Source organism: Garra rufa, chromosome 23 (genome assembly GCF_049309525.1).
Source record: "Garra rufa chromosome 23, GarRuf1.0, whole genome shotgun sequence".
Classification (NCBI taxonomy): domain Eukaryota; kingdom Metazoa; phylum Chordata; class Actinopteri; order Cypriniformes; family Cyprinidae; genus Garra; species Garra rufa.
In genome coordinates this window covers 15,271,071-15,286,379 of record NC_133383.1, presented here as the reverse complement: position 1 = coordinate 15,286,379, position 15,309 = coordinate 15,271,071, and the positions used below count along the sequence as shown (strand labels likewise).

General features: G+C 36.6%; 1 protein-coding gene across 1 annotated transcript; it reads right to left on the bottom strand.

Annotated features, from left to right (window-relative positions):
* Nucleotides 1-4,713: 4,713 nt before the first annotated feature.
* mogat2 (monoacylglycerol O-acyltransferase 2) lies at nucleotides 4,714-14,679 on the bottom strand. Its single transcript, XM_073830082.1, has 5 exons — nucleotides 14,505-14,679; nucleotides 7,394-7,598; nucleotides 7,053-7,227; nucleotides 6,511-6,710; nucleotides 4,714-5,167 (listed from the first exon to the last, which is right to left on the bottom strand). Exons 1-5 carry the CDS (start codon nucleotides 14,544-14,546, stop codon nucleotides 5,013-5,015), a joined length of 777 nt encoding a protein of 258 aa, XP_073686183.1. The 5' UTR covers nucleotides 14,547-14,679; the 3' UTR covers nucleotides 4,714-5,012.
* Between the last annotated feature and the right edge of the window lie 630 nt (nucleotides 14,680-15,309).

Below are 15,309 nucleotides of genomic sequence, written 5' to 3'. Positions count from 1 at the left end.
CTTTTGGCACTACCGAAAGAATAATGACATGTTTCAGTCGTGACTGTTACGATAGTAACAATTTTATGGGATAACACCCAAAAAAACAAAGAATTCACTACTGAAACTCCACCAAATGTTTTGATTGTGACTGTTTTTTTTTTGTTTTTGTTTTTTTTGTTTGGTTGTGGCAATTTTTGATACTTTTGAACCTAGCTCGGTGATGCTAATCAGTACATGGTTAGCCAGCACAGTTCTGAACAGTTGTACACATATAAAAACTGAATGTTATGGAATAACCTCCAAAAATGTGTGCTTAATTATAGAGAAATGGTGTTCAGTAGTGGCATTCTTTAAAGTTACTCACAGATTCTTCATACTTTTGAACACTTTTACCTCAAAATGATGGGGCACTATGTAGCTATGAGAGAGAGACACATAAATAATTCCTGATCATAAATGTAGATGTGTAGTTAAAATCAGTTTTAAATCTGTCTTTCTAAACGTGTTTTCTGGTTGTGGGAGAACAATTTGCACCAGTGATGTAAAATGACCCATATAGAATGTAGTGTGCAAAGTTTTTCGGTTGCAATTTTTAGTCAGAAAGTTGAGCAATTTGGGGTTTAACATATTAAAGTCTATGAAATAATTCTTAGCCTGCTAGTTCTGAATGATATTCATGTATGTTTAACTATTCAGGTCTTTTTGATATGTCACAGTAGGCAAAAACTGATATTGAAATGGTTTTAATGGGAACTGGGTACCAATAATCAGCCAGTTTTGATGAGCAAATATTCAGTCTAGACAGTAAATTGCACAAGCTCACTGTAATTTGTACTGTATCAATATCAAAGGTCCATTTGGCATAAATCAATTATTTGGTCTTTGAACTTTAATCTCTATTAGACAAATCCTCATTGGTTGGCATTAATTGATGTACACTGACATGCTTATGTCACATGAACTGTCGGTCAGACAGAGATCATGTTTTTTTTTTTGTTTTTTGTTTTTCTTGTATTGTTCACTTCTTCATCAGCAGAAGTAGAAAAAAAAATGATTTTTTTTTTTATCCTTACAAATGTGTAGGTATTGTTTTGTCCTTTGTAATAGTGGTCATCCACACTGCATGTTTTTCCCACTGGTGCAAGTGCAGATAAGGTGTTGCTGAAATGATAAAAAATCAAATAGCATCCGGTCTACTTGTACTTTGCTCTTTTGTTCTAGAAAAATAGTAATTAATGATAATATCATTAATAATCAGAACAAGATAATAGAGACTTCTGATATAAAGATTTAAATTGGGCTAGAAATTAATAATTATTAGAATGGGACAGAAAGGAAAATTAGGAATAATAATAGAATTCATTTAATATTAGGCTGGAGATGTGATGTAAACAGTGTTGGGTAAGTTACTTAAAAAGTAATCCTCTACAAATGACTAATTAGTTCTTTAAAATTGCAATTTGAATACATTATAGATTACTGCATCTAAAAAGTAATCAGATTACTACTTTACTTTCAAGTTGTTTTCGAGTGTACTTTAAGTTATCAAACCTAAAAAATACAATACAAAAGTGAAACTCATAGTTCTTTCAGTTATTTAATATTGACTAAAAAAACATTTTTAACTATCACTTGCATTTTTTCCTGATAACAGCAAAAACAACGTACATGTGCCGCCATTTTTGACAGTCACGTCATTTGAAACTGTAAAATGTCTACTTTTATTTGTATACACTCGCAATAACAACAAAAAAAATGCACTTTTGTAAAATAAAGAAAACTAACAGTCCACTTTCTGCCGTCTCGTTCTCCATGAGCTTCTTTCTGAAACGCGCCACAAAAATGAGCGAAAACTCAGCGAATACTTGACACACAGACATGAGGAATAAACTTTGTATTTACCTCAGAAGACGAATGCGATCCACAGCTTGATCCAGTGAGGGATATGATTCTGATAAGTCATTTATTTGTACTTAGTGTCATTGTGATATAAACTCGTACGCATTTATTAGTTGGACTTTTCAAAAATATTTGAAATTGAGTGCAACATTTTGAAATATGACTTTATAAATGTTGTACGACTCTTCTGCATTTTAGCTTGCATTCTCTGGTGATACTGAGGCACAACATTTTTTAAATACATTTTACTTCATATTATTTCTTAACACTGCATTTGTAACTTAAGTAACGTGATTTTATTAACATTAGTAACTGTAATCAAATTACATACATGCGATTTCAGGAAAAGTAGTTAGAATTCAGTACCAGTTACGCATTGTACCCAACTCTGGATGTAAATACATCCACCAATACAAATTATTTATGTTCCAAGAATCCAAGAAATCAGATGAAATAATGAAGCAAACATAAATGGGAGATATGGAATGGGAGACTTGTGTGATAGGCCAAACCTGATGTTACACAACTGTTTTTCTTGAACACCAAAATAAGGAGCATAATAAGATCAAAGTACACAAATTCCATAGTTTCTTCAAAATACCTACACATGTTTATAGACATACACACCTCCATGAGCTGGTACAAACATGTTTACATGTCCCCTACCCCACATACCATACACACATATCAAGATGCTCACAAAGATTCCAGGTACAGTAACTATCATGCACTGTATCCTTGAGCAATGCTTTCTTTGTATAGCAACAGTGGTAGGTATTACAACACTGTACAGATGCTAGGGAGCCCCTAAAGAGATTAAAAAAAAAAAAATAGCTAATTCAAAGCAGTAAAATAAATTTTGAAAATGTAAAATAATTTTCCTCCTATTGCAAGCATTTAAAATAGATTTAAAATGTAACAATACACTAGGAATTAGAAACTAGGTTGAAACAAACAGAAAATGCACATACAGTTGAAGTCAAACATACTCCTTGCAGAATCTGCTAAATGTTAATTATTTTACCAAAATTAGAGGGATCATACAAAATGCATGTTATTTTTTATTTCGTACTGACCTGAAGACATTTACATATAGTCCACAAGAGAAAATTATAGTTGAATTTATAAAAAATACCCTGTTCAAAAGTTTAGATACACTTGATTCGTCAAACTATGTTGTTACCCGAACTATCCAACAATAACTGTATGATTTTGAGATCCATCTTTTCAACTGAGGACAACTGAGGGACTCATATGCAACTATTACAGAAGGTTCAAATGCTAACTGAGCCAGGGGTGTAAACTTATGAACAGAATGAAAATGTGTACATTCTTCTTATTTTGCCTAAATATCGTGTTTTTGTTGTTCATTTGGTACTGACCTTTAGAAACTACAGAGGATACTTACATTTTTCTCTGAAGACAAAGTAAAATTTACCCTGATCTTCAAATGTATAGTTTATACCCCTGGCTCTTAATGCATAGTTTTTTCCTTCTGAAACATCAGTAAGTGTTTGAACCCTCTGTAATAGTTGCATATGAGTCCCTCAGTGTGAGAAGATGGATCTCAAAATCATACAGTCATTGTTGGAAAAGGTTCAAGCAGTTTAGCTGTTCAGAACAAACAAGAGAGTCATGAACAACCATCACTAAACAAAAAAACAAAACAAAAAACAAAACAACTGTCATTCCGGTAACAACATAGTATTAAGAATCAAGTGTATGTAAACTTTTGAACGAGGTCATTTTTATAAATTCAACTATTATTTTCCCTTGTGGACTATATGTAAACATCTATTATGTGAAATATCTTATTCAGGTCAGTACTTAATAAAAAATAACATGCATTTTGTATAATCCCTCTTATTTTGGTAAAATAACATTTTGCAGATTCTGCAAGGTGTATGTAAACTTTAGACTTCAACCGTGCATGTACATTTTTGTATTTGATTCCTAAAACCTTTGGAAAGTCTATTCATAAAAACTTGGCATGGGCCATTTGAATTTAAGCGATGGCCCTGCTTGTACTTTTGGGCATCTTTAAATAGCCCTTCAGGGTGTTATCACAGTGCATGAGATATATTATTCATAGTATTATGCATGTACAATTTGTCAATCTGGCTGTCGGTGCACAAGCCAAAGCTGCTAGGTTAGTGAAACACCCCCTTACCTCCCATCTAAACCCACCATTCAAGTACGAGATCCATTTTATTTTTGTAGAGTCATATCAAGGGTTTACCTTCGACACAATATTCACATGCATTTCATATTTGCACTATATTTAAACCAATGAGACGGCAGCCGGTCAGTTTTATGGCTTCCATGATTTCCATGTCTTAACAGCCACTGTCTAATGCTGACCTTTAATTGTGATGTCTGTCTCTGGCACTTCTCTTTTGCATGTACATGTCTACCTGTAATAGTGCAATGGTCAAATCCTGATTTATCCAGTGTAGACATCTGGTCAGCCTGAGGTCATTGCATGTGTTTGTGAAGAAATGTGTCCTTTCTGGCATGAAGTCTTTTCTAGACCAGTGTGCATTGTGAAACAGGACTGACCATTGCATGGCGCAAGCTTTGACCCAAATCATCCCTGAGGACTAAAATAGCCTCATGGGGCAGGGATGCGTTTGTCAATCTGTCTGTCTATCATATGTCAAGACTCTCATGTTTTACACCATCAGATGACTTTGGTCTTAACTTTGTCTTACTACATGTTGTAATGGCCTGAGAGATTTACATTGCAATGCTCCTGAGAGATGCAACCGTCCTTTGGGAGTCAGTGGAGAAACTTCAGTGGCTCTGTGTCCCGAGTCATTTAAACAGACAGAATAAAACTGGCACAGATTTATTTAGATGTTGAAGTTAATGAAATCAGGTTGCATTAGCCACATTACATAATATATCTGACTTGAGTAAAACCAGTGAAAAAAGCATGAACTGCTTCGAATTACACATTCCATTTATCAGGAAACAAAAATTCTGATATTACATTCAACAACTGGTAAACAAAACAGCAATGGTTTAAATGCTGACAATATATAAATGTGACTAAACATACATGACTGTCTTTCTGCCTCTTTCTCATAGAAACATACGTACACAATCTCAGAGTCACTTCAGTGATCCTCTCACTGGAATATCAGGTGAGCATCTTCAGGTATTCCATAATTTCCTTTGTGTTCATCAAACAGACGACTAAGTTCGTCCATATAGTGCTGGTGAAACACGTCCAGTTCTTCTGCTGTTGGTTTCTCGTTTTTCTCTACCGGAATTGGCCTACCCACTTGAAGAAGACAGAAAAGACTAATTAAAAACTTACTTTGTAACTGAAAACACAAAGTTGAAGTGACTTTGAAAGCATTTGTTGCTAGGGTTGAATGGATAAACAGACTCACAACTAGCTAGCAGATAGATAGATAGATAGATAGATAGATAGATAGATAGATAGATAGATAGATAGATAGATAGATAGATAGATAGATAGATAGATAGATAGATAGATAGATAGATAGATAGATAGATAGATAGATAGATAGATAGATAGATAGATACCAGTAATATCCATTTATATCGCAATGAAGGCATTGCCTCCTCTCATGTGACTTTCCCTTATTCATTCTTAATTACCCCCCAACAAACTCACTGCACGCTTTAGGCCAGGGGTACTCTTACCTGCAGAGTTTAGCTCCAACCCTAATCAAAAAACAAGCTAATTAAGGTCTTCAGGATTCAGGTTGGTATTTATTTTTTCAGGGTTGGAGCTAAACTCTGCAGGGACACCAGCTCTCCAGGATCAATGTTCCCCACCCCTGCATTAGGGGGTCTGTTAAAACTCAATGGGCTCAGGGGAGGCGAGAGAGATTTAGGGTGTGTTCACACTTGTCATGTTTGGTTCGATTAAAAATGAACTCTGGTGCGATTGCTCTGTTAGTGCGGTTCATTTGAGTAAGTGTAAACGCTGCCATCCGAACAAGTTGCCACACCTTTTCCTTTTGTTTGGAGTGTTTGGTGAGTTCCGTCACAAAATATACGTTATTCAAACGGACCAATAAGGTTTAACATATCACTATGCCTTTAGGTTCGGTATCTTTAGGTTTGCTGTCAAAAATGCCAGTGTGAACGCTAAACAGACCAGGACCAAATATATGATTTTCCTTTTTGGTCCGGACCAAATGAACCAAACGAACCTAACTACAAGTCTGAACTTATACACTTTTAAATGTTATGTTTTGTAATAGTGGCATTGTTTTATTTTTGTACTACTTTTTTCTCATCCAATATTTTGAGGAGGCACTGCCTCCCTTGCCTCCTTGGAGGAAACGCCCCTGATAGATAGACAGATCTTTGAGGCCCAGAAATTGATTAACCTCACAGCATTTCTCTAGGGTTGCTAAAGAGCAAATAAAACGCTTGAACTTTCCAGGTTTTGCAACGGTTTGGACCTGCTTACAGTAGGCTAAAAGTGGCAACAGATAAGACTTGTGCATTGGTACAGCACTACAAATAAATGGCTAAGAAAAGAGAGGTAGGAAAAGGTACTGGCGCCGATTCAGAATACTGCCTTTAATTTACACTTACCCTTGACCTGACATTGATTATATTTGACTAGTATTTGATTGTGCTTACCAACAGTGTTGATGGGTTTTCTGTAGGGCATCAGGCCGAAGCTGTACTGGAAAACTCCTCGTGCATGGAAGAGAGGTAGAGAAATGCCCATAATGCGTTGCAGGCTCTCTTGAATATATCGCAGCCAGGTGCCACGAGGGTTCTCCACCTGGTCAAATACCTCATTCTCTCCAAACGAATATATAGGAACCAAATCTGCACTGGAGGTGAAATAAAACAAAAACTTCAAACCAAATTCTTTGCTACATGTACAAAAAGTGAGAAAACAGTATGTAACAATTATATACATATAAATAATACATTTCTAAAATTTGTATTGTACCTTATTGCATTTTATTTTCCTTAGTACAATTTCTTAATCGCTTAGGTCACAGAGCCTTTCACAAATTCAATGCTGTTACAAAAGCAAGTTGCCCAAGCTTGTATTTCAGAATTGACTGACTGTGGCTCAAGAGAACTATCTGGCAATGAACAACTGGCACAAATACAAGAGACTGCCAGAGCCTCTCATATTAAGTGATCAGGACAAAGCTGCCACTTACCCATGCTCTATTGCAAGCTTAATGAAGCCCTTCTTATTGGCCAGGTGAACGGTGTAGTCACCAGGATGAGCATCCAAAGCCTCAGGGGCACCGCCAACTGCAATGACCACAGCGTTCCCACCTCCCTTCTGCCGGAGCAGATAGCTGGCACTCTCCTTGTCCGATGGAACTAGGCCTGAAATACACACACACACACACACAAGTTGGTGTAGCAGCTTTAAAAAAGCTTTGCATCACCGAAGAGGGATTTTACATCTTATAGATTGTGGTCTCTTTGATAAGGTTTGTTTAATGATAATAAATATATATCTTTATTGTATTCTAAGATCAGAGCAACTGACCTGCAGCCATAATATAGTCTCTGAAGAAGGGGGCTCTGAACCAGAGAGGCAGCATGAGAAGGTTTGTTCTCATTCCAGGGAAGAGTTTGCTAAAACCTGTCGCCTCCAAGCAGAAATTTGTAAATGCACCAGCCACAAGAATACCATGAGGATGGAAACCCAGTACATAGTTCTTCCTAGGGTCCAGATCAGCTGTCTTCACCAGCTAATAAAGAAACAAAGAAGTTAAATAATCTAACTTGAGGATTTTAAAGAATGTGAACAAGTTTGACATGGTTTCTTTCATTTTTCTACAAAAGGCCAGCTGTTAAGGTCAGTGATCATGTGCTGTTCATGTGCAGTGCAGTGCTTGTATAGGGCTATACAATGACCTTTCATACTGTTCTAAGTACTTAACTATTAATACCAATTACCAAACAGAAAGAGTCAACAAAATACTAAAACTAATTATCAGCAGCAGTCACAGAACATAAATAGTCAAATCAGACTCAGACTGGTTTATGTTTGAGGTTGGCTATTGTAGCTTTGCCTTGACATTAACAAATCCAGGAATTTCCAAGAACCACAATGGGAATCTCCAACGCAACATTTTTTCCAAGAAAAACAAATAGTTGTTTTCTAAGAAAAAGATGAACTGCACTGCCTGTGCAGTGTGAAACACGTTTTCATACATTGAGTGATCTTTTAGAAACCATTCCGCAGTTAATATATCCCCAAAAGCAAGGGTACATTCTTGGCATTTCAGAAATCTGAAAAATATCACAGCCGTCTTCACACAGAATGCATTTTTGCTTGGAAAATCGAATGGGGAAATTTTAATGGGGAAAACGTAAGATGAGACGGGTTTTTAAAGTTGAGCTTCTTTTAACCTTTTTAGAACACAAATAAGCATGGGTGTCACTGGAAATTTTGGGTGTTGGGTGTTCGCGATCTCTGTACTACGTTCCGGGGGGGAATGGGGGGTGGTGTTCGCGATCTTAAAATTAAATGTAAAGGAAAATAAAATTTCACTTCCCACTTGGGGCCCTGGTAATTTGTCCCCCTTTTCACTCAACTACGACAACCCTGCAAATAAGCGTAAGACGCTTTAAAAGATGTGAGACAGTCAGAAATTAGTGATGCGCGGGTCGTCTCATAACCCGCGGGCCCCGCGGGTAACCCGCGGGTCGGGTTGGGGCGGGTAAAGAAACTGTCACTTTATTTGCGGGTCGGGTTGGGGCGGGTCATTAAAAACAAAATTAAATAAAAAAAATCAATATGTTGCGTGCAATTCCCTATAGCCTATATTACATATTTGGGAATATCTATTTTCATATTTTATTAAGTTCTTTAATAAGGTTATCAACACGTCACGTCACGAAAGCGCCAAGCAGCTCCCGCTGCCAGCCACAAGCGCATCAAGCGAACGCACATTCAGCTCTGCAGGCCTGGTGCTATGCATATTTAAATCTCCTGTGATGCGCATTATCCTGCATTAGCCAAAATCATGACAGTCAACCACATCCAGTCATATGTGAATGAATGTAAATATTCGCTAAAAACACACAATAAAGACAGCAATGATGTAGTCAGGACTGTGGCGCCGGCTTGCTTTGAAATGTATTTGGTGATTGCGCCCGCTGCGTCTCCTGCACCCTAGTCATTTTAAACAGTACATAATAATGAAAACAATATCTTACAAATAAAAAGAAGCAGATTTTCATGATCAGAACTTCCTTAAACCAGTGAACTTTTAAACCTTTCAGTCCAAGGATCCAGTAAACGAATGCGTTCAAATAGAAAGTTCAAAACGATATTCATAAATGAAGCATATATACCCACATTTCTTCCGGCACCACTAACGTTACACCACTGATTATCTTGTTATTAATATGATTTGATTTATGGTTCACATTCATAATCGTACAGTATTGTTGCCAGTTTAAAGGGCGAAAAGCACTTTCGGTTTTCATTTGCATTATGCAGTATGTCTATTTAATTGTCTCGGGTGCGGGGCGGGGCGGGTTGTAAAAATAGACACAGTACTGCGGGGCGGGCTGGGGCGGGCCAAATAATTTCATAATTGCGGGACCCGCGGGTTGAAAAAAACCCCGACCCGCGCATCACTATCAGAAATGTCCATCTTGACAAATGAAACATTTGAAACTTAGCGTAGTGAGTGGAAAAACCCGTTCTGTGTAAATCCAGAACCCGTCTTGTTTTCAGCCGTTTGTTGTATTGTACTATTGTAATAATGGACTGTTTTTTTCAGTTGAAGGCTTAAGATATACAAATTCAAATTATAAAATAATTTCACCTAAAATTATTATTTCATACCCACAATTTATTTGTCACTTGGCCGCGCAATAAGTGGGAAAATGCAGGCCTACAGCTAGCTGGTCATTACCACCTTTTTCTTCCAGTAAGAGCAGGGTTGCCAGGTTTTCACAACAAAAATACACGTTTTATGGCTGGGTTCCCCTGGTAAAATTCGCATTCCAGGGGCTAAATATCACGTTATTGGGTTGCTTAAACCCGAAACATGAAAAACAACCCACGGCAACAATGTTAAAGTGGCCCAGTTCCACTGTAAAATTGCGGACTTGGCAACAGGATGCATAAGAGTGGGCGCGGCCATTTGTACATTTTATGGGCCTGGCTTCCGATCTCATCCGACTCCAGCAATTTTTAGCTGTACAGAACAGCTGGTTTTGCTGCTTGATATTGCAAATTGGTGTGTGTTACCATATTATTTTAATGTATTATCTTAATTATAAGCACACTGGTTTGTAAAAGTTTAACCATTTTCTGCACGTAGTTATTCTTCTCATTATTTCCCTAGAGTGTCTAGTGAACCGGAAGCCTCACCCATAAGCTTACTTCTGCATTAAAGAATAAGGTGGATAAACAAATGATTGCCTGTCATACACAATATAACATAATCTGCCAGTTTGTTTACTGGTCTATAAGTACTTTAGACATAAATACCAGTGGTCTGTCTATCCAATGTGGGTGGGTTAGTTAAGGTAATACTGTTCTAACTACTGTTTGTATGTATGTTCTGTGTTACACAGATAATGTTTTTTTTCTGACTGCCAACTATGTATCTTTCTGTTGCTATCATATAGGAATGGTGTAGGGAAATAAAAAAAAGTAGATCTCATCACACAGCTGACATTTATGGTTTTAGTGGGTTAGGAGTGTAAACAATTGATTCCTCTAAATAATGGTTTGATAATGCCGAAGTAATGCACGCTGTTCTTTCCCCGTAGGGTGTTCTATGAGAACATTTGTTCTCAGCACAACATTATTAAGATAGTAACCTGCAACACTGCACCTGTGAAAATGGTCCCTGATAACTCAGACACAGGTCGTTTTAGGAAACAAAATTTCTCAAAATGTCATCTTCAGTATTCATGTACATAAGCAAAGGTTGGCTTTTTCCCTGATCTGCTTTTAAATTAGGAAATTTGCACCGGTGGTTGAAGCAAGGTTTTATGTTAATCAATTATTCACTTTGAATACAAATGCTCTGTTTAGCTACAGCAGGGCCTCTTTGATACTAATGACGCATTTAGTCATATGTTGTGCTTCCTGTGAATAGTTGGACAAGCCCAGGGTGTATTGTGAATTGACAAAGGCAAATGTTCTTAGAAAAATTGCAATTTTTTTGTTAAACAATCACTAACTTACATGAAAAAAGGCTCTAAACCAAGTCAACATAACATATATAATAACCACATTAATTGTTTAACCATTTAAGTTGTAAAGTTGTTTTGATCGAGATTTTTGTCTCCCTTCAAAGATCATGGCCATGACCCTTGTATTGAACAGGGGTTTAAATCCCCTTCAGTGTTTACAGTTACTCATTCACTCCAAGCACAGTCTTCTGAGGCCACATGCCATCTCGGTTGTTCAAAAGGTGAAAACATTGTCATTATAAACAGATAAATACAGATAAGACACATTAGTGTATCAAAAGTTCAACTACCAAAGCGATAACATTTCTCTGACGTGCTAATCAAATCAGCGTAGTTTTGATGTGGCACAAACTGTTGAGAAAAACAAAACCTTTGATCAAGATCGCCAAGTGAACAAAGTAGCGAGGTTGGCCACGAAAATACTGTAGTACTTATAATAATAGGCTACTATTAGAGAATATTTGATGAATATAAAGTAAAAAATGGCATTTATTTGAAATAGACATTTTTGTGAAAATGGAAACGTTACTGTCACTTTTGATTTCGTTTTGATTTCTTTAAAAAATGAATAAATACAAATATTTTAATCAACACAATGGAATTTTTCATTAAGCAAATCAAGACCTCATATTAAATACTACAATGAGCTTGTTCAAATTCAGTAGAAATGTATGGCACTATTTTCAGGCTATGAATAGACTCTAGATGGCAGTGTTACATTGTTCTCTCATTATTTAGACCTGCAACCTCTGCGTTTCTGTACATCTAAAAGGTTCGACCTTGTTTTTCTCCCTGCATGGAGATAGGGCCGATTGCAGAACAGCAGAACCATACGTCACAGCAGTCACACGGCAGCAGCGCCGCGGCAGCAGGTTCAGCCGGTAGTGGGCGGAGTCTCCAACTCAGATCGAAAGTGTGTGAAAATAATTATCAACTTCTTTTCCTTTTCTTATTTTTAATGTTGTTTCTTTATAACGTGTTGTATGTTATTTAAAAAAAATAATAATAATAATAATACAAATAATTTATTAATGATAAACACCAGAAATTGCACTTCTTATCTTTGTGAAGTGTTTCAAAGCTGTTAATGTTAAGTCAGTATTTAATTTAAAGTTAGTTTTTAATTGAAAAAAAAAATGTAAATACATATTTATAAATATATATGTGTGTATTCGCGCCTGTTTAAATTATATATGTATTTAATCGCGCCTATTTAAATTATATATACGTGTGTGTAACATTTTTGTTGTCTTAAAAGATAAACAGTATAAACTGAGTGCAAAGCTTAAACAAAAAAACAAAACAAAACCTGAGCAATAGAACGTTTTTATATAGTTAAACTATATTTTTACTTAATAATTTCAGGATTAACCAGTTTTTCATAGTACATAATACCATGTACTATACACTATACGCATCATTAACTGGATTTTCAAAAAAAAATATTACAAAATCAAACAAATGTTATAGCACAGAAGGCACACATTTGACAACAATAATAACCACACATTACTCACCTAACTAAATTAGGTTAAACCTATGCAGTTAATCCTGAGGCATGTTTTGTTCACACACTCTTTAAGGAAAATGTCCATATCAATATCATCCTTAAATTCAAAGTGAAACACGAAGGACTCTTTGGCCAGCAGACTCTCATCATTTGTTTCTGCAGTTCTAAAAGTTCATTATGTTGCTGCACATGAAATATAACGCGGATAACATTAAATATATATATATATTTTTTTTTATCAGGTAACACATTGATTATTTATAACTCAAACCCCTTTCTCCGCGCATATCCGCCATGTTTGTAGTTTTTTTTTTACACTTTTTATGCGTGTTTGTAGTTCTAATCGAATCTTCGTTCACCGCGTAACGTGTTGTGGGTGCATTGATCCGTATGTCGTATTCTGAAGTTAAGTAGTAGACCACCCGGAAATCTTTGGAATACTTTTTAAACATAATACGATTTGGGACATACTAATTCTATTTGCGAATACTATTTAAAACGCATAGTTGCGAATTGGGACCTGATTGGGCCGCAGCAGGAGACTCCGCCCACAACCGGCTGAGCCTGCTGCTGCCGTGTGACTGCTGTGACGTATGGTTCTGCTGTTCTGCAATCAGTCATTGTTGGTTTCATTTGGCACTATTATGCTGGTGTTTATTGATGCTTATGATTGAGAGCAAAAAGAATGACAACAAATAAAGCCATTGTTGACAAATAATGTTATTCTATGTTTTAGATAAATATGCTACAATTTAAACCATAACTCTCAAAATTAACTAGCCAAATTAAGATGATGCAGTTCGTTTTTCATGTCCGCGGTTTGAAGCGATCCCAATAACGTGATATTTATCCCCTGAAATCCAAATTTCACCAGCAAAACGTGTATTTTTACGTTGGCCTCTGTCGGCCACCGTATATTTTATCCCCCAGAACGCGATTTTTTTAACAGTGGACCCCCCTCGAAACACAACTGGGCTCGTTTTTGGCTAGCTTCGAGTAGCAATTGGGTAGGTTTTGTTTTGAAACGTGGCAACCCAGAACAGGTGAGGCCATTTGTAAATTGAATGTGTCTGGCTTTTGGTCTCATCTGCCTCCAGCTATTTTTAGCTGTACAAAACAGTTTGTTTTGCTGCTTGATATTGCAAATTGGTGTATCTTACCATGTTATTTTAACATGTTATGTTAATTATGAACATACTGGTTTGTAGTGCAAACAGTTTTACCGTTTACTACGTTGTTATTCTTCTCATTATTTTCCTATACATGTTTTCATTAGGCGTCATCAATTGGCCATATTGGCAGCACTGAATGTAAACAAAGCCACAGAACTGAACGAAACTTGCATATTTCTGATTATTGCTGCTGAAAATGGTCAATTGTTGTCATGTTTTGGGCTGTACTAATTGGACGGAGTGGGAAAATATTTGGAGTACTAAAGACTGCCAAAAGTTATAACAAATCAAGGAGAAGAGTGCAAAAACTGAGGAACAAAAGTAGTTTGTGGTTGGCCAAACTGAACCAGGATTTCCACGGCAAGCATCTTGACAACATTTGTGCTTGTTCCTATCATTTTCGGTAAGGTAGGTGAAATATTAGGCTAATATCTTAATTAATACTGCGCGTACATATCACTACCACCTATTAATTTTAGTTTGTCAAAATATTGTGCCCTTTCCTACTTACTAAGTCCTTTTTTGTATGATTTACCAGCTTCCACACCTTTTTTTCCATGGTTTACACAGCATAAATAACAGTCAGAGTAACTGACCAAATCATGACATAAGTGCAAAACCTCTATAGTGGCTAATGAAGTCTAATCCGTGTTAAAGAATAAGGTGGATAATTGACAAAATCCTATTTGAAAGGTCCAAACAGCCAAGATTCATAGTTTTGTTGTGCTTCACTAGATTCACCCACTCACCGTTATAGGGAAGTAATCTCTCATGTAGTCCCACACGCGCATTTGGCACAGAAAGGGCACTTTTCTACCTCCTCGTGAAGGTGTGTCCCAATCGATGTACCACCAGACGGCATAAAGCACACTGATGAGCCATAAACGTGTGAAGAGTAGAAGGAAGAAAACTATAATACAGAGGGGTGCTGCAAAAATGATACAGATAATGAACACACAGGGACGTAAGACAGGCTGAAAGAAAACACATCAGCACAAATACATTTACAATCAGGATCTTTCCAACCAAAGACTTTGACCTAGATTTTGACCCTTTGTTAGTGCTTTGATAAAGGCCTACATAGTCATAGACATGCAGAACAAAATACATTTGCTAGAACATTTTCCTTTTTTCTAGAAAGAGGCATTTTTATGAGGTTATATTCTTGCTCCCAGCTTTTATTACCTTTAAAGCACGAGAACCAATGGACCAACCACAAATCGGCATACAGAAACTGCAGTTTTTTAAAAAAGTAAAACATCTATTAAGCTGCCGTGTCTTTCTTAAATAAAAAACAAACAAACACCTTTTGCAAGACTGTTAAAGGGATTATATTGAGTATCTCTTTAAGTTGTGTGAAGTGACTTTAAAATGGAATTAATATTGCAGTATGTGTAAGAGACAGAGGCTGTGATTAGATCTCATTCAAGGTCAACGCTTCATGGCTTTGCAAAGAGACTGTAATAAAAGCATGTGCACTTACCGAGGGCCAGGAAAGAGAAGACCCACTGCAGTACGACAGCAGTCTGGATCCTCCTAGCCAGAGGCACATCA